At 51.3% G+C, this 20,019-nt stretch overlaps 1 protein-coding gene across 1 annotated transcript; it reads right to left on the bottom strand.

Moving 5' to 3' along the window:
• Positions 1 to 1,241: 1,241 nt before the first annotated feature.
• On the bottom strand, positions 1,242 to 4,834 carry LOC133093719 (calcium homeostasis modulator protein 1-like). Its single transcript, XM_061193693.1, is given in 3 exon segments — positions 1,242 to 1,724; positions 4,284 to 4,750; positions 4,753 to 4,834. Coding segments are annotated over 3 exon segments (1,032 nt in total).
• Positions 4,835 to 20,019: the final 15,185 nt, after the last annotated feature.

Raw genomic sequence — 20,019 nt, 5'->3', positions numbered from 1 at the left:
CTCTCACTCTGGAGTCTGAGCTGTTTCCACCCTAGGCAGCTCCCCTCCCACCCCTCTACCCTCATCCCCACCTCAGGGCAGAGCCTCTCAGCACTTTAGACCCCCCTCCCCCGGGGCGGGGGGGTAGTCTCTGAGAAAATGGGAAGGCATCAGCTTCTTTTTCTAAATGCTGAAGCTCTGGGGATGGTCTGATTTCTGATGTGAGGGATGTGTCAGGGCAGTCTGCAAGGACATCTCCGTGGGATGTGCTATGGTCTGAATGTGTCCCCCCAAATTCATATGTTGAATCTTGACCCCCAAAGGTGATGGTATTAGGGAGTGGGGACTTTGAGGTGCTTAAGGCATGGGATTGATGCCTTATAAAAGAGGCTCCAGAGAGCCCCCTAGCCCCTTCCGCCACGTGAGGACAGAGTGAGGAGGCACTGGCTACCAACCAGTGAGGGCCTCCATCAGAACACGACCATGGCAGCGTCATGATCTTGGACTTCCAGTCTCCAGAATTGTGAGAGAGGTCTCTGTTGTTTATAAGCTACCCAGTCTGCCGTATTTGTTATAGCAATTCAAACAGACTAAGACAGAGGGCCTTTCGTGCCCAGTGCTAAGTAAATGTGCAGTCCACCTTGATGATGTTGCGTGAACTCCATGGTGAGACACACCCTGGCTTCTCCTGAGTGTATGTAGCTTCTGGCATCTTGTCTTATCACCTGTGACCATATGAGGATGTGTCATGTCGTTATGGCCCACCTTGGCCCGTTCAGCCTCACTCAGGAGATTGGCCAAAATCAGAGGATTCCTGCTTCATGAGATGGCTGGACACCCTCCCACTCCCTGAGCCTTGAGCATAAGGGAACACAGATCCTAAAAAATCACAGATGAGTGGATGCTGGGGCAAGGATGCTCGTAGGACCTGAAAGGAGATAGTGAACCAGGGGTGGAGTGGCCTGGGAGGGGCTGGGCAGGTAGGAGCTTGTCCCCCCAAGCCAGTTCTGAACCCTTCTGACTAATACTGCTCATGGCCCTATTACTCCAGGGCCACCCAGGGTAGTGTCGCAGTTGGAGGAGTGAGGTCCCCTTCCAGCTCCAAATTTCCTGCCCCAAATGGGCAGGTGAGTGCCTGGGCACGAGGTGAGTGCTCTGGGGCCTACTGCCAGCACTTGCAGCCTTCATTTCTCCATCTGGTTTGGGGGTCTGAGGAGCTGTGGCCTCAGACCCGCATTCCTGCCTCTTCACCTGGCTGTGGCTCACACTTTGCTGAAGTAGGTGGCCACCTCCTTGCGTGAAGGCCAGGACCCGCCCCCAGCCCAGCCATTGCCCACCAGTGGCTCCTCCTGGCTCAGCCTCAGGGGCGGCTTGCACTCGTACCAGCGCGTGAGCAGCCTGTTCGTGGTGCCTTGATCGGTGATGCCGCGCAGCTTCTCCCTCTTCTCGTTGGCACCGTCTGTGGCAGTGGGGGCAGCCGAGCCAGCAGGGACTGCAGCCAACGCCCCATGGCCGTGACCCAGCTCCAGGTCATGGATCATGGCCTTGAAGAACTGCTGGATACAGACCTTGGCAAAGGCCTTTGCGTGCTCCGTGCATGTCTCATCGAAGAGCTTGTGCTCAATGTCGATGTAGTGGGACCAGTACTTGCTTTTGAGGAAGGTGGCCTGAGTGAAGCAGGGCCGCACAGAGCGCACGACGAATGCCAGCAGTGTGGTCAGCAGCACGAAGGACCAGCCCAGTGCCTGCAGGGGAGAGAAGAGAGAGTCAGCCGGGCACTGCCCTCTAGCCTCCCAAACCTGTCCAACCCCCCAAAGCACACTCCATGTCAGGGCCTTTAGGGAAAAGAGCACTGACAACAAAGAGCACCTCTTGGCCTCCAGTTCCTGTTCTGTAAAATGGGCATATACGTACCCATCTCATGGAAATGAGACCACGTGAGTAAAATGCCCTGTATGTAGGCCTGGCACTCAGTACACAGGAGTTAGCTGGGCAGACCCTGGAAATAAGCTGCATGGGTTTGCCTGTCTCCACTACAGGCGTATCCCAGAGATATGGTGGGTTCTGCTCCAGGCCATTACAATAAAGCAAGTATTGCAATAAAGTGAGTCACACGAAGTTTTTGGTTGCCCAATGCATATAAAAGTTATGTCTATACTATACTGTAGTCTATTAAGTGTGCAATAGCATTATGTGTAAAAAACCATATACATACCTGAATTAAAAAATACTTTATTGCTACAAAATGCTAACCATCATTTGAGCCTTCAGTGAGTTATAGTAGTAACATCAAAGATCATTGATCACAGATCACCATAACAATATAATAATGAAAAATTTGAAATATTATGAGAATTAACAAAATGTGACACAGAGACCCGAGGTGAGCAAAAGCTGTTGGAAAAATGGAGCCAATAGACTTGCTCGATGCAGGGTTGCCACGAAACTTCAACTTGTGAAAAATTCAATGTCTACAAAGCCTAATAAAGTGAAGTGCAATAAAATGAAGTATGCCTGTCCTTAACGGTTGACTAGGAGCAAAGTATCTCCCACCCGCAAAATGGGGCTGTTGATAGTACCTATCCCATTGGGTTGTTCTGAGGACTAAATGTGATAATAAACTTAGCACAGTGCCTGGTACCTAGTTAGTGTTCAGTAACTGTTAGCCACTCTTATTAGGCCAACCAGCCCTCAGTAACCATGCCTCTTCCTTCAGGAAGCCTTCTTTGACCTCCCATAGTGACGCTTCCTCCTCTGAGTCCTGTATCTCTCCTCCGGGTCCTGCTAGTGTCTGCCTTTCAGGCAGCAGCACTCAGTCAGCGCCTCCTCTGTGTGGGCTCTGAGCTGGGCTCAGGGGTCACAGAGACAAACTGGACAATTGCTCAAACTCCATGCCGAAGAGCCCCGGATGCTTGGGTGCTAGTTCTGTTCTTCCAGTAACTCACTGTGGGGAAGGCTGCTCCCCCAGTTTGAGCTTCAGGGTCAACCCCAGTTGCACAGAGAAGCATTCGGCCAGATCAGGATGGGGAAGCAGGGCAAACCAAATGCCTGTAGTGGGGTCAGTGGGTTATGGCAGAGTAGTCCTCAGGTGGGGAGCTGCAGAGCATGTGCTGGATGAGGAAATGTGGGCCCTGCTCGGCTGAATCTCCTGAAGTTTCAAGTAAAGCTGGAAAATCTCATTTTCATGTGAAAATTTCTGGGTTTTAGATGATGCCAACTAATTCTAAAATTGAATTTCGAATTCAACCCCTGAAGGCCAAATGAAACATGTCTATAGGCCAGGCAGCCTGCCCTCTGGGGGCCCTTTTAGTTTATGAGTTGATGGTTTAAAGGTCAGGTGGAGGGACAGCTGCCCCAGGCACTGAGGCCCGGGATGATGGACAAGTACCCACAGGAGAGGAGGTGCAGGCTGGGAGGGAAGCAGAGTTCAGACTGTACGCTCGGAGCGTGAGGTTCACATGGGTGCCTGGTGGCGATGCAAGCCCACAGGGGAGAGTCCAGGCTGGAGGGGGAGCGGGGGTGTCTGGATTCGCGGGAGCAGAGTGTGCATGTTTCTCCAGGCTTGCAGGGCAGGCCCAGCCCCCTGTCCCCTCCCTGACAGCCTGGGTCCCTGCCTGGGTCTTCCTCCCCACGCACAATAACTGCAGAGGAGGTCTGAGGGGCTCAGACGGTTGAGGGTCCAGAGGGGCAGAGCGCGTGGGAGCAAGGCTGAGGGACCTGAGCTCTAGATTTCCCCATCAGTGGGTCCTCCATCCCTTCCTTTGGGGCACATCCCAACAGTGTGTCCCCCTCACTCAGGCCTCCCTCCCAGGGGCACCGGCCCCTCAGCTCCCACTCCCTGAGCAGGGAGCGCCAGCTGGGGACATTTGCCAGGGAAATGTACCCAAATGGCCCGGCCACACACTGGCCTCACCACTGCCCCAGCCTGGAAGAGGAAATGGATGCAAATTCCCCCAGATTTCCAAACTGGAGCTCAGGGTGGAGGATGAGGGGCTGGCTGAGCAGTTGGGTCCCCTCTGGGGACCTCAGCACAGGGCACAGTGCTCCTTCCGCAGGTGGCACTGACCTGAGGGAAGACACATGGTTCTGCGTTCGGAGGCCCTGGCATCCTTTGGGGAAATATGCCCCTGCCCCATGGAGGTCCGTCTGAGGAGGGAGACCCAGCCCTGGCTGGGGGCCCACATCTATTTGGGGAAACATGACCACGTCCTGAGGAAGCCCCATTTCGAGATGGGGGATGGGGTCCTTTCCGAGGGACCCGGTCTGTGAGGGGAGACTCAGCCCAAGGCCATCTGGCCCCTTACCTGCGAGATGCAGCGCAAGTAGCGCACGGCCACCTCGTGGGCCAGCAGCCAGTCGCCGTCACAGACCTCGGGGCAGGGCACCCGGGCCAGCAGGCGGGCGAGCTCGGGCGGGGGCAGGCAGGGGGCCAGGCTGCCGTTGCCCAGCATGGTCACGGGCACAGCAGTGCAGAAGGCACAGGGGAAGCACTTGCCATCCAGCAGTGTGACGGCCACCCAGACGACGGGTGCGATGAGGGCGCGCTGAGCCATGGAGCAGAACGTGTAGCGCAGCACGGCGGGGTCCTTGGCCCGGCGGCCCGGTGGCTGCTTCCACTCTTCAGCCGGCATGGACACGTTGTTGTTCATGACCAGACCGAGCAGAAAGGGCACCAGTGGTGGCGCCAGCAGAATGCCGGCGCTGTAGGCCACGTTGCAGCCCGGCAGGCAGGGGCAGTTGAAGTCGAAGGCGGAGTACATCTGGGCGCTGCCAGGGCCATGATGCTGCAGATGCCGTTCATGAAGGGCTCCTGGTTGGACTGCAGGAACTGGAAGATCATCCGGAACTTGTCCATGGTGCCCCGCACGGGGCCTGCTGGCCTCCTCCCAGCTCACCGCTGCCTCAGGATGGCCCCTGAGGCCCACTCTGCCCACTGGGTGCCTGTCTCATGGCTGAGATGGGCAGAGCTCAGGGCGGAGGCTGAGGCCACTGTCTCGTTGAGGAACCTTCTAAGTCAGGTGTTGGCCGAGAGGGCACAGGTTGGCCAATCCCGTGGGTGCAGCCAGGGTGCCGCCCCTCCCTGCCCCGCCCCTGCTGGGTTTCTCTCTCTCCACGGCTGGCTCTGGCACTGGGAAACCAGGAGGACCATGCCTCATGGGGACCAGTTCTCTGTGGGTTGGGAGGAGGGCAGGGAAGGAGGCTCAGACTCGGCCGGGAAGACACTGTCTCCAGCAGGGTTGAAGTTTGGGAGAAACTAGGGCTGCTGCAGAGGCCTGAGCTTCTGGACCTTGTCCCCTGGGCTCCTAGGAAGCATGTCGCCCTCCTTCTGCCCTTCTCATTGGGTCTTTCCTCCATGCTGTGTCAGGATCCAAGAGGGCTCCTCTGTCTGTTCAGACAAGGATGGTATGATGATGTAGTGATGGCAGTGGTGGTGGCTATAATAGGGTGATAATGGTGGTGGTGAGGATGGTGCTAATGGTGGTGATGGTGGTGGTGATGGCGGGTATGATGGTGATAGTGGTGATGGCAATGCTGTTGTTGCTGGTGGTGGTGGTGATTGCAGTAATAATCGTGATGATGGTGGTGATGGTGGTCACAGTGGGGATGGGGATGGTGGTGGAGATAGTGCTAAATGAATAAAGTAAAAAGCCCTGAATTTGGAGTCAGTGGATTTGGATCTGAGAGGGTGCTGGGTCCCCTCCCTGCCAGGCAGAGAGCTGTGGCCTATAAGCATAATGCAGGTGCTTTTATGTCCTGTCTGCTTGTGTCTCCGGTGGTTGTGTCTGTGTCTTTGTGGATTACAGATGAAAAATCCTTTCCTGGCTCTACCTCCTACCTCTACTCCGCCAGATCAAAAAATAAAGGAGTGGGCGGTAGGGTTTCATGCCTGGGGCTGGGGACTCCAGAGTGTCTGCAGGAACCAAGGCAGGGACCCCTCCACCAGCATAGCAAAGTGGAAAGGGGCTTAAAGGGCTCCCTTTGATGTCGCCAGCTCTCTCAGAAGAGTGGGTCAGACCCAGCTCCAGCCAGATGGCTTCTGTCTGGGGCGAGAGGGTGAGGTTGGGGCTGAGGCTGAGCCAGAGCCTGGACAGGGCAGCTGCCTGGGACCCTCAGATCTGTGCGCCTCTGTGTGTGTTTGTGTGTGAACTTGCTGTGGCTTTGGGCTTCAGTGTTTGTGGCTCTGCGGTGTGTGAGTGTAACTGTAACCAAGCAGGGTCCTGTGGGGCCTTCCTGGGACAGACCTCCCCGCCCCCCCACCCGCCCCAACCCATGTCCTCCACCTGCCTCTTGTTTGTAGCGAAGCTTTAGTCTCCCAGGCCTCCCCTGAGACTCAGAAGGCTGCCTCAAGAGTTAATGGTTAGGAAACATGAAGATGTAAAAACAAAGACTAGCTGTTGTGCTGGGAAACTGGTAACAGTTTAGATGACAGACCAGCCACAGAGCAGAGGCACCGAACTCCCAGTTCCCTGAAGACACAGATAAAGGCTTGACACACGTTCCTAAGTTCTTTTTACAGGAAGCCGACCCCTGCCAGATGAAGACTGCTGAATCAAGCAGATGTTCCTTTCCCACCAACACTTGTCCCCCTAGTATTGGCCTTTTGAGTGGCAAGCAGCGGAACTTGGGTTCAGTACTGGCCTCATCCTCTTACGTAACCACGTGAGTAGTCTTTGTGTCTGTGTGTCTCTGTGTGACTGACAAGAACTGGCACTGACCGGGGCTTCCCCTGGGTCAGGCCCTATGCCAGCACTCCACACGCATCACCTCATGGGATCCTCATACAGCGCCATGGGGTAGGTGTTATTGTCCCCATTTCACAGAGGTTGAGACTGAGGCTCAGGGAAGTTAAGTTACAAGTGTAGGGTTCAGAACAGACCTCCCCAAGATGTGCTACTTTGGCAAGTGGGTTATTTTGAGCTAAAGGCAGTAGAGACCCTGTGGGCTTGAGAGAAACTACTGCTCCTCCCTTAACTAACTACAAGAATTTAAATTGGGGATTTTTCCCAGAGAAAGAGTTATTCCCAGAGGTAAATTTTATCTAAGCGGCACCATCTATATGGCAGGGCAAACACCTAATTACCAAACATCTGCTCATCTTCTTGTGGAACCGTACCCCATAGAGTTAATGAAAGCTGATGGCTAGCTCAGAGGAATTCTTGAGCTTGTCTTTCAGAGCAACAGACAGGGAAACAGCTTGTAAAAACCCCTGTGCTTGTAAGCTGCCTTCACTGACTAAGCTTGCTTTAGTTATTTTTTCTGTCTTTCCCTTTTTTCCTCTTTAATTGCATACCTTCCCAGCTTCACGTAACCCGACTGTCTTACAGGAACTTGGAGTCAGTTCTTGTCCAGTGCAAGCCAGCTAAGGCTGGTTGGGACCACCAACCCTAAAACTGGGCCTGCAGAGGTGTATGATGAATGGCCTTTTGACGTCAGAGGACTGGAAAACTTTACCCTCAGATCACGATAAGTGCCTGTATTTTTGAATAGGCAGAAGCATGTAACCCAAATACACCTGTGCAGAACACCAGTTACCTCACGTTTTTCCTGCCTCCAATCACCTTTCCCCCTGCCAAGCCCACCTGCTTGTTCCATAGCTATCCCAACCCCCTCGCCTTAGGGGAGGCGGATCTGAGGCTTGTCCTCCTGTCTCCTCAATTGCCTTCCTGTGAACAAACTCTTCCTCTGCCGCAAATCTTGGCATCTCAGAGTTTGGTTTGCTGTGTGTGGGGTAAACAGACCTGCTTTGGTAACACTTATCGTCCTGTGAATGAGCCTCCTGTCCTTGGAAGCCCCAGGCCCCTATTCCATTCCTTAGCTCAGGATGGCGTAAGTACCTCATTTTACATTTCTGTCTCTGACACTCTCATGTATGTGAGACTCCCATACGTACGAAATTAAATTTGATTTCCTCCTGTTCATCTGCCTTGTTTCAATTTAATTCTTAGACAAGCCAGAAGAACCTAGAAGGGTAGAGGAACGTTTGCTTCCTCCCCAACACCAGCTAAAGGTTACACAACTTGTTGGTGAAAGAGTGGGATTTGAACCCAGACCAGGTGGGAGTGGGGAGTAGGGGGGTGGGTGGAGGAGGAGGCAGGGAAGTGTTTTTTGTTTTTTGCTTTTTGCCTTTCTCCTCCAGGTGAATGAGGTTCTCCTGCTCTACGAGTCTGGGTAGAAATGCTAGCGTGTCACAAGTAGGATACAGGTGGGGAAGGATATTGCTCCCCTTAGCCCTCAACCTGGGCCTTGGGTAACTGGAGCACCCAGGCTGGTGGCCCCTGGAGGACCCTGTTGGGGGCTCCCAAGGGGCACAGCCACAGGTGGAGAGCAGGATGAGAGAGACCCAGCAAATGAGGCCAGGAGTCCAGGAGGAGTGTGGCTCCAAAAGGCTGTCTGGACTCTGTCTTCCATCTATAGTGGACACGGCTCCCTGTTTGTAGCTGATGTGCCCTTTTCGTGGTGCCCAAATTGGCTTCAGGTGTCTGCTCTAACCACATATACACTCTCTGCAAATTCTAAATTCAGTGTTATTTTAAAATACGTGGAATAAAACAGCTTGATTGGATTCTAAACCCATTATTCTCATTATCACTAGAATTTTGATTACAGTTATTTTTTAATTAATTAATTAATTAATTAATTAATTAATTTTTGGCTGCATTGGGTCTTTGTTGCTGCGCGCCGGCTTTCTTTTTAGTTGCGGCGAGCGGGGGCTACTCTTTGTTGTGGTGCGTAGGCCTCTCATTAAGGTGGCTTCTCTTGTTGCAGAGCATGGGCTCTAGGCGCCTGGGCTTCAGTAGTTGTGGCATGAGGGCTCAGTAGTTGTGGCTCGTGGGCTCTAGAGCGCAGGCTCAGTAGATGTGGCATAAGGGCTTAGTTGCTCCGCGGCATGTGGGATCTTCCTGGACCAGGGATCGAACCCATGTCCCCTGCATTGGCAGGTGGATTTTTAACCACCAGGGAAGTCCCATAAGTTTTTGAATGGCTGTAAAAATTAGTTTTAAGTTGATCACCTCCTTGGATCAAGATTTTTGTGGGTGGTGTTTATCAAACATTTGACGAGATCATCGCTAAAGAGCCTTGAGGGGTATGGGGTGAGTGAAATGGGTGAAGGGGGTCAAAAGGTACAAACTTTCAGTTATAAAATAAATAAGTCCTAGGGATGTAATGTACAGCCTGGTGATTATAGTTAATAAGACTGTGTTGCATGTTTGAAAGTTGCTGCCAGAGTAGATCTTAAAAGTTCTCAACACAAGAAAAAATTGTAACTATGCATGCTGATGGATATTAACTAGACTTACTGTGGGGAGCATTTAACAGTATATACAAATAGCTAACCATTATGTTGTGCACCTGAAACTAATATAATTATTTTAACATCTTTATTGGTGTATAATTGCTTTACATTGTTTTGTTAGTTGCTGCTATATAACAAAGTGAACCAGCTACATGTATACATATATCCCCATATCCCCTCCCTCTTGCGTCTCCCTCCCACCCTCCCTATCCCACCCCTCTAGGTGGTCACAAAGCACGAGCTGATATCCCTGTGCTATGTGGCTGCTTCCCACTAGCTATCTATTTTACATTTGGTAGTGTATGTATGTCCATGCCACTCTCTCACTTCGTCCCTGCTTACCCTTCCCCCTCCCCGTGTCCTCAAGTCTATTCTCTACGTCTGTGTCTTTATTCCTGTCTCGCCCCTAGGTTCTTCAGATCCATTTTTTTGAAACTAATATAATTTTATCTGTCAATAAAAAAAGATCTTTGAATAAGAATTGCCTGTGGTCATTTCATGCAAAAAGTCTGATGTTAAAAAGCTGTGCTCACCAAAGCAAGCTCAAGTTTCTCATTTTAAGAAGTCTGGGAGATTCCATTTGGATGTTTTATACCAATTCAGTATTTAATGTCTTTCCTAATACTTTGTATTACATCTTCCCTCTTAGTCTCGTAATTATAGAAGATCAAGAAGATGTAATTGCTTTTTTTCCCAACAGACTCTCTATAGATGTCTACAAATCCCCTCGGTTTGCCCCAGTGTCATGTACCAAGGTTACCAATGTCACGATGCACCAGGATGTGAAGAAGGTTAGGAAGCTCCCACCTGGCTAATCCAGGATAGTCTCCCCATCTCAAGCTTTTTAACAGAATCACATCTGCAAAGTCCCTTTTGCAGGTACCACATTCACAGCTTCCAGAAATTGGGGCCCCTTGGTGGACCCTGGGGGCCCGTTATTCTGCCTACTGTGGTAGGGGTGTTTGGTAGTGTACTTAGCAGTGCTTCGTGTCTTCTCCACCTCTCCCCGTAAATCCTAGAGCACGACTGCGTGTAAAAGGAAAACAGGATGTCACAACCCTGCTCAGGCTTTTCGATGCATTGGTGGCAAACCCAACCGCAGCCACTGCTGTGGGATGTGCACCACCCCCTTCACCTCCTGCCCTCAGGAGTGTTGTCTGGGCACCAACCCCACTGGTGAGTCCTCTCCTCCTTGGAAGAGTTAAGTGTCATGAAAAGCAGCATGCAAAGGGGGCCTCTGGAGAGCGGACGCTGTACCCTTAGGAAAACGCCTGATTTGCGTAGGACGGCATGAGTGTGTGGTGCTCAAGTGGGCACTGACGTCTTCCAGCAACTGTGGGAGTGCCCAGAGAACAGGGTGGGGCAGGAGGCAGGAGCCATCAGCCAGATGGGGCTGCCGGGACAGCTCAAGTACTGTCAGGCTGTGTTATCCGAGGTATGAGGGCTTTGACTAAGAAGGATACAATGCTATTCTCTTCTGCATCAGCCAACCTATATTGGAGGTTGCATATTGTGGCCGAAAAATGGTAGTGTTCCCCAAATATTTCATGTGCTTCCTTACAATTCCCAGCCCCTGTTCCATGTAGGTTGGGGCCATGAGATTGAGTTCTGGCATAGGCCCCTCACCTCTGACTATTGTCCCCGCTCTTTTTCATTCCCGTCTCTCGGACCCTGGACACCAGTGCAACAGGTGCCTCTGAACCCCACCCATTCTGTTTGTTTTTGAAGAATAATTGAACTACAACACTATGTTAGTTCCTGTACACAGCATAGTGATTCGATATTTCTACACATTTCAAAACAATCACCAGAAGTTGTTACCATCCGTCACCATAAAAAGATATTACACAATTACTATATTTCCCATACTGTACGTATCATACCTGTGACTCATTTATTTTGTAATTGAAAGTTTGTACCTCTTAATCTCCCTCACCTATTTCTCTCCTCCCCCAAGCCCTCTCCCCTCTGGCATCCACCTATTTGTTTCCTATATCAATGACTCTGTTTCTGTTTGTTACATTTGTTGATTTGTTTTGGTTTTTAGATTCCGCATATAAGTGAAATCATACTGTATTTGCCTTTCTCTATCTGACTTATATACTCTCTAGGTCCATCCATGTTATCACAAATGGCAAGATTTCATACTTTTTTATGGCTAGTATTCCATTATATATATATACATACATATGTATATCTCTCACATCTTCTTTATCCGTTCATCTGTTGATGGGCACTTAGGTTGCTTCCATATCTTGGCTATTGCAAATAATGTTGCAATGAATATAGGGAAGCATATATATTTTCAAATTAGTGTTTTTGTTTTTTTCAGATAAATGTCCAGGAGTGGAATTGCTGGATCATATGATAGTTCTATTTTTAATTTTTTGAGCAATCTCCCTACTGTTTTCCATAGTGGCTGCACCAATTTATATTCTCACCAACGGTGCACACGTGTTCCCTTTTCTCTATATCCTCACGAACACTTGTTATTGTCTTTTTGATCATAGCCATTCTGACAGGTGTGAGGTGACATCTCACTGTGGGTTTGATTTGCCTTTCCCTTGATGATTAGTAATGTTGAGCGCCTTTTCATGTGCCTGTTGGCCATCTGTATGCATTCTCTGGAAAAATGTCTATTCAGGTCCTCTGCCCATTTTTTAATCAGATTGTTTGTTTTTTTGACATTGAGTTGTATGAATTCTTTGTATATTTTGGATATTAACCCCTTATCAGATATATCATTTGCAAATATCTTCTATTAAGTAGGTTACCTTTTCATTTTGTTGGTAGTTTCCTTCTCTGTGCAAAAGAGTTTTAGTTTGATGTAGTCCCTTTGTTTATTTGCACCTACCTATTTTTGTCAGCACTCACCTCTACTTTTGAAGGCTGCTCATGACACACCTGAGACATTTGACCCAAAGCAAGCTGGAGGTGCCGCAGTTAGGGTCCCCAGCAATGACAATAAACCCTCTACCTTCCTCCCCCCTGGGTTGGGATGACTGTGGGGCATGGGCTCCCAGAGTTTCCCACAGCGGTGACTGACCAGCTCCACACCCGTTGCAGGCTTTCTTCCCTTTCCTGTATCATTTTCCCTGTTCCTGGTGTTTCTTGGGAGCAACTTCCACATAAATGGCTTCCACTCACCTCCTTGTCTCAAGATCTGGGGAATGCCATGTGTCTGGATGGCGGCATCCCAAGATGGGGGAGCTTCCATCATCTGGGTCCCCAGGTGAGCAGGGGAGTCTCCCTCCTCCCCACCTCCCTCCCCTGTTTACCTGCCTCAGACTTTGCCTGAGTGAGAAATATGTCTTTGTTGTGTTAATGCACTGACATTTTGGTTTTGACTGCATTTTATTTTTACATCTTGGTTTAATCTGACAAATACAGGGTGGTCTGCTCTAAGCGTTTATTTTAAGCAGGACAGCGACAAACAAGAGCACCCAGAGTCCATCCCACCTCCCAAATATCTCTAATCTGTCATTTCTCTCCTACCCTCACCCAGGCTCCGTCAGCTCTTCCTGCCTTCTACAGTGCATACCAGGCCCCTATCAAACTGTTCCCAGACTGTGGACAGTGTGATCTTTTTACACATCTGATTAAATTAGTGCATACTTAATTCCCTTCAACGGTTGAAGTCCAACAGTCCTTAACAGGGCCTATATGGCCGTGTGAGAGCTGGCCCCGGGGCCACTCTCCTCCCAATGTCTACTCTCCAGCTCACATGCTTGATTTCAGTTCCTCAAACAGGATCAACCCCTTCCATCTCAGGACTTCTGCACTTGCTTTGCACATTCCTAGAATGCTTCTCCGTCTACTCTTCATCTGAGAAATTCCTGTTCATCCTTACCATCTCAGCTTAATGGCTCTTCTTGAGAGAAGTTCCTGAACACTCAGCTTAGTTGAGTCCTGCTGATACAGGTTTTGCTTTTTTGGGTTTTTTTGGCCGCACCGCGTGGCTTGTGGGATCCTAGTTTCCTAGTTCCCTGACAAGGGATTGAACCTGGGCCCCTTGTGGTGGAAGCGCAGAGTCCCAACCACTGGACCGCCAGGGAATTCCCTGATACAGGCTTTCATGCCCCCCACCCCAGTCATGTACTTCCTCTTCACAGCACCAATTTCAGTTAATTACTTGTTTTGGAGGGTGTGTTTAATATATGGGGCTCCCACTGGACCATAAAGGCTGAAGGCCAACAACTGTTTTGTTTTACTGTTATGTTCCTAGGGCTCAGCACAGTGTGCCTGGTTTGGTAGGTGCTCAGTTAGTAAGTGCGGAATGAATGAATGCATGAGTAAGAGAATAAAGGAGAAAAGTGTGCCTTGGACCAAGGTAAACTTGGGAGAAGCAGGAATTCGGACACAAATAGGATATTACAGCCCTCGCCACTCTGGCTCTGGGCTTGCCTTCAGGGTTGGCTTCTGTGAGCATAGTGGGGAGGGCTGAAGAGCAGTTCCTCCTTTATGTGCAGGGGGCGGTGGGCAGGAAGGGCTGGTGCACGTTCAAAGCTCACTGCCATGGCAACAGCCACCTCCACTCTGCTACCATTGGCCACCCTAGGCCATCTCCCACTGCTCTTCTCTGGACCCTCAGGGCCACTCTCCCCTTCCCGTAGCCCCTCTGCTCTCCCCGTGTGAGAGCTGATCAAGGCGCAAGGAGAGGTCATTTCATTTGGCCTCAAAGAGTTGGGCAGAGGTGGCCTCTTGGCAGAGAAGTGTGGATTCCTTTACTCCCATCATAGTCTTTGGGTCCTGGTGCCATCCTCCATATCAATATCCTAAACTGGGGCAGGCTCCAAACCTCCCACTCTTCCTTTATAATGCTGGGTGGAGTAGGTATCCAGGGATTTATCTGACTCCCACCCATCTGCTTTGCCGGGACCACCTCCCTGGATGATCAGTCTCCTGCCCTGGACAGTTACCAAGAACCTATGCTTTTCTCCTGGTCCCCTACCTCCTGGGTTCCTCTGAAGCTCTGGATTTACTGCTCATCCTCCCCACATCTTGAAATTCACTCTCCCTGGCATTATTCTGGACACTTTGCCTCTGTGATTCCTTCCCTTTCTCCCATTTGCTGCCTCCTCTTTCTCCTCCAAAACTCTGAAGGTCTCGGTCCTTCCTCTTCTCACTCAGCCTCTCTCTCTCTTGCTGGCCCTACCATTCCGGCAGCTTCAGGCATCACTGCCATGTGGCTGAATCCCAAGTATCATCCCTCCTCCTGACTTCCCACAAGTACTTGCCTGTAGGATAAACTCAAAGTCCTGAGCAAAACCCTCAAGGCTGCCACCATCTTCCCCTTCTCATGCAGAGCCGCAGCTGCCCAGGCTGTACGAGACAGGGGACTTACGCAGCCAAAGCCACTCTTCCAGTACATTTCTGCCTTGCCCAGCTGCCCACTGTGTCTCCCAGAAGATAGGCCCTGTGTATAGTGTGTGGTCAGGAGGACTATCTCCCAGAGTTGGATGAGGCTAGGGGAATGAGTTTGGGCACCCACGAGGGCTGCTGTCCTGGGAGGGGAGCAGGTGGCAGCCTCCCACCTGTGTCCCTCACCCCCGGGCAGGGTGGCATGAACTGTACCAGGCATCTCTCTCTCACAGGATATGAATAAATGGTGGTATGAAGGGATGACGGCAAAGAGGTTTGGGGTTTGAAACCATGTCATTTGGGGACTAAAGAGGGTAAGGACGAATTTGAGGACTGTCGAAGGCTAAGGATCCAAGAATGTGTCACTGGATGCAAGGCTCAGGGAGCATCTCTTGGTGGGACTCTTCTGGAGTAGGCTCCTCAGCCCTCTGGCCAAGGTCCTTCACTTTCGCCAGGCTGGACCACACGCCCTGCATTTGGTTGTTTGTTCACCAGGTCATGTCTTATCTTCCTTTCAGACTGGAAGCTCCACTAAGATTGGACGATGTCTGTCCTGCTTTCTGGCACTCTAGGCATTCCATCAATGTTTGTTGAGTGAACCAATGAATCATACACTGCCCCTTTCCCAACTCTTTGCCTTTGTTCTTTCTGTTTCCTCCTTGTAGGTGCTCTGCTCCCCGACCCCCATCTCTCACTCCACTTGTCAAAACCCTCCCCATCCTTTAAGGCCCATTCCAATGAAGCCTTCCTGGATCCCCCAGCTTGGCGCCATTATTCTCCATGCTGAATCTCTGTGGCACCTGGCTAACCTCTATCATATCACACCTTTTGCTTTGGATTATAATGATTTAAAAATAAATAAATTTATTTATTTATTTTTGGCTGTGTTGGGTCATCATTGCTGCGCGCGGGCTTTCTCTAGTTGTGGCGAGTGGGGGCTACTCTTTGTTGCGGTGCGCGGGGGTTTCTCACTGCGGTGGCTTCTCTTGTTGCAGAGCATGGGCTCTAGGCACGCAGGTGTCAGTAGCTGTGGCACGCGGGCTCAGTAGTTGTGGCTCACGGGCTTAGTTGCTCCGCGACATGTGGGATATTCCTGGACCAGGGCTCAAACCCATGTCCCCTGCATTGGCAGGCAGATTCTTGACCACGGTGCCACCAAGGAAGTCCCTATAATGATGTCTATACCCATCTCTGTCCCTCTAGTAGACAGTGAGCTCCTTGACGGCGGGGCATATCATCTGTGTATCCTCTCTTCCCTACTCCCTGGCATAGTGCTTTCTATGCAGTAGGCACCTATAAGTGCTCAGTATAAGAAGGCAAGAGTATAGATTGCAGTCAGTGGCTTTTTACTGGTCCAGATGCTGCTTTCTTGCAGCCCAAGGTAGGGGCCCTGAGCCTCCTTTCCCTGGGCTGGAGTTCACCCCTGCTGACTGGGCCATGTCCAAGGTCTCCCTCCTCCCTTCCCCCCCTTCCCCCAATCCCTGCTAACACTTTGCCTAAATCTTTCCCCACGCCAGTACTATTTCAGACATTTGCATGGCCTGACCACAGCAGGGTGGGAGGGGAAATGCTGAGCTGCAGGGATTGTCCATCCTACAAGGTCCCTTGGCAAGCACCCAGGAGAACAGAGATTGCCCGATATGGAGGGGGCTGGGCTCCAGGAGGGCATCCAGGGGCCCCTGTGCTGCCCCCATGCCCTGAGGACCAGAAAAGCGTGGGGTGAACCCAAGTCTGTGCGTGTCTGTGGCCACCAAGCACTACTCTGCTGATGGTGGCAATAACAGGATGCGTGTGTGTGTGTGTGTGTGTGTGTGTGTGTGTGTGTGTGGTGAGTGAGTCATCAGGGAGGGGCAGAGACCCAGAGGAGCTCACAGGCTAGATCTCCCCCAGCCCTTCCGGTTTGGGCTGCTAGAGCTTGAGTGGCGGTTCTTCCAGCAAGATTTAACCCTGGTGTTTCAAGGGTCTTCACCCACACTTGGCCCAGAGGTTCTTAAACATTGGAATCTGCAGAGCCACCTGGGGTTCCTGTTCAGTGTGGAGATGTCTAGGGCTGCCGAGACACCTAATCTGCACCCTGATTTGCAGATCTGGTCCATACACCATATCCCTGGGGAAATCCTTACCAGGATGCCAGCTTCTTGCTGAGGGCAGTGGGTAGATACCCCTGGAATGCCTGGTGAACGAGGCAGCCTTAGAAAGAGAGGCTAAGCTCAGGGGTCAGGCTGCAGGTGGTGGGGAGGGTGGCGAGTAGAGGGGTGAGGGAGGAAGCATCTGCTAGCTGGAGGTGAGAAGAAGGCTGGGCTGACAATGCAACTGCATCTTGAAGGGCTGCTCAGCCTTGGTGGGCTAGGAGTAGAATTGCTGGGACTTGGGAAGATGGGAGCTGGAAGGGTCAGCCCCATTGACATTCAAAAACAGAAAAATCCCCTTGCCAGGAAGATATAAAACTATTCATCTGCAGTAGTCAGCAAGAGGCACTAATTAGTACTGTTAAGAGGAACTCAACAGGCGGGGCTTGCTGAGCTCGCTCAGAAAACCTTGCTGGAGGCTGCAGGAAACCCAACCAGAGCACTGAAAACAAACACACACACCAACAGTCTAGAGGGGAGACTAATGTAGTAGCTCAGAGCAGACTCTAGAGCCGACGTCCTGGGATAAAATTCCAGCTCTTACACGGGTTACCTCAGGCAGCTTAACCTTTTATGCCTCAGTTTTCTCCTCGAAAAAATGGGACTATAATCATCCTACTTCATTAGATTATCATAAAGATCAAATGAATTATATATGGAAAGAATTTAGAATAATGCCTGGCACATAATAAGCACCATACAAGCATGTGGTATTGTCGTTATTATTATTTTAAATGTAGAATCTGGACATCTAGGACCCAGAACCCATAGCAGATCTATTTAGACTCTTGCTACTCAAAATTTGGTCCACTGACCAGAAGCATCAGTATCACCTGAGAGCTTGTTAGAAATGCAGTCTTAGCCCCAGTCCTGGATGGACTGAATCAGAATCTGCATTTAACAAGAGCCCAGGTGAACGGTGAGCACACTGTAGTTTGCGAAGCACAGCTTTAGAGCACACAGGGGGCCACACCCAGAAACTCGGCCAGAGATTGGGCTATTTTGGGGAAGGAGGCCAACAGGGGTTAGGTTGCCACGCCTTGGGCTCCCCATAGCCTGGAAAGCCCTCAGACCCTTGTCAGAGCGGGCATTTTACGTGGGGACACGGCCAGGGTCCTTACAGTTCTCTGAGGCTGGAGACCCCACCTGGCCAGCTCCTCGCCCTCCCCTCTGCCCAGCCAAGGGTATTGCGACATCTCTTAAGACCCGAGCAACTGTGTGGACCTGGAGCAGAGATATCACTCCTCTAACCCACAGACATATTTGAATCCTTATCATTTGCAGATGTGATTAACAAAGTTCTCTTATTTGGCCTCTTACAAGGTCCTCCCCTCCCCCCACTCCAAATTTAAAATACTTGTGTGAGTATTTTACCTGGAGGAGCATTTAGTGTGACTGATCATTTACAGCTGAGTCAGGACTTAAACCCTGGTCTGACTGAGAATTCTACACTCTTTCCAGGGAACTAGTGAGAGCCTACAGTGTTTACATCCGTAGGAAACATCAAGGTGAGGAGACCAAACCTCCATTTACTTTGCAGGAGAAACTGAGGCCCAGAGGGGAAGGAACATGGCCAAGGTCACAGTCTGAAGCATCCTGAGCACTGGTCCTCTCTCTGCCACTCCACGGGCCTGCATCTGCCACAAGCCTGTCCTGGCACCCCAAAGTGCTGGGTTGTAGCTCCAGTGATGCTCTGCATGTGGTGGGTTCATGTAAACACTTTTTGGGGGACACAGCCCAGGCTGGGCTCTGGGAGTGGTGGAGGTGGAATCTGGAGCCTGGGCTGGGGATGGGGCTGGGGTTTGTCCCCAGGATAATGGATTCTGTGCCCTGTGGGGAGCCGGACATTTGGGGAGCCTGCATTGTAGGGAGGTGGATGAGGGGGTTTGGAGGAATGGCACTTCAGATCCCTGCCTGGCCTCTTACAAACTGTGACTTTGGCCTTGTGAACTAAACTCTCAGAGACTCAGTTTCCTCATCTGCAAAATGGGATGATCATGATTGCATCCACCTCATAGGACTGTTTTGAGAATTAAATGAAGTAATGTATATGAAATGCTTAACACAGTGCCTGACACATATGTGCTTAATAAATGGTAATTAGTATCATATTTCTGAGGAGTGGGCAGAATGTGCGTATGGGGTGGTGGCAGGGTAGAGCAGTCTATCTCCAGTGTTTTCCTGCCATCCAACTTGGGGATGAGCCTAGTGGACTCCCGGAGGGTATGAGCACCTGGCATCCACCCTGGGGTGAGTCAGCGTTGATGGCAGAGTCCCCACGTCCTAAGGCCCAACACTGTCCTGTGTATGGGTCACACTCCTGATCCCCCCAGGGACCACAAGCGCCATGGTTGTGCCTGCAGCATTGGGAGGGGCCTCAGGAAACCATTTGTATCTCCTCACCCCAGGCCCCTTGGAACCAATGCAGGACATTTCCCAGGGCTGGGAGAGGACCACCCGAATTACCTGTGACAGGCACCGCAGGTAGCGAGACACTGCCTTCTGAGCGGGGCTGTCCCTGACCAGCTCATCTTCCTTGCAGGGCACCTTGGCCAGAAAGAGCTGCACCTGGCTGGGGGTCATGTTGGCAAAGTCTAGAAACTTATCGGGGTCCACGGAGCTGCTGAAGGCACACACAAAACACTTCCCATCGAGGAAAGCCAGCAGGATCCAGACAAGGGGGGCGGCCAGTGCTCTCTGCAGCACAGAGGAGAACATATACCTGGGAGCAGAGGAAGGAAGGGGGCACAAAGGGCAGCCAGAATTCAGCTGCAGCAGGAAGGCTACAGGGGAGGTGCAAGGACGGACTTCCCAGGAGGGGGGATATCCCAGGTGTGATTACACCAAAGGAAGGGCTACAGGTCCGAGCAGCAGAGGGCAGGGAAGAAGCAGGGCTGAGGGTCTCGGGAGTCTCAGGACTGGAACACTGGGGAGCTGGTAATCTTCCTGCTCTAGCTTTGTAGCAGACTCTGTTGGTGCCCTGCCCCGGCCAGAAGCATCTAGAGCTTTGGTGGGTAGTTCCTATTCATACGGAGGGCCTGAGAGCTTCTGACCTCAACCACCTGCATGGCTCTGCCTGGGGCTTTGGAGGAGTTTCTGCTCTCAGAGGCGCAGGCTGGAAGCGCTGGAGGGTTCATGTCCCCAAATCAACCTTCAATCCAAGAGGGCAGGGCCTGGTGGATAAGAACCCCAGCTTCCAGGACCCTCGGTGGGACGATTCTGAGGTGTGTTCTACCCACTTTCTTAGAGGGTCCC

This window comes from Eubalaena glacialis, chromosome 1, assembly GCF_028564815.1.
Source record: "Eubalaena glacialis isolate mEubGla1 chromosome 1, mEubGla1.1.hap2.+ XY, whole genome shotgun sequence".
NCBI classification, from domain to species: Eukaryota; Metazoa; Chordata; class Mammalia; order Artiodactyla; family Balaenidae; genus Eubalaena; species Eubalaena glacialis.
Note: the sequence above shows the minus strand (reverse complement) of the source record. Positions and strands in the feature narration are given on the sequence as shown.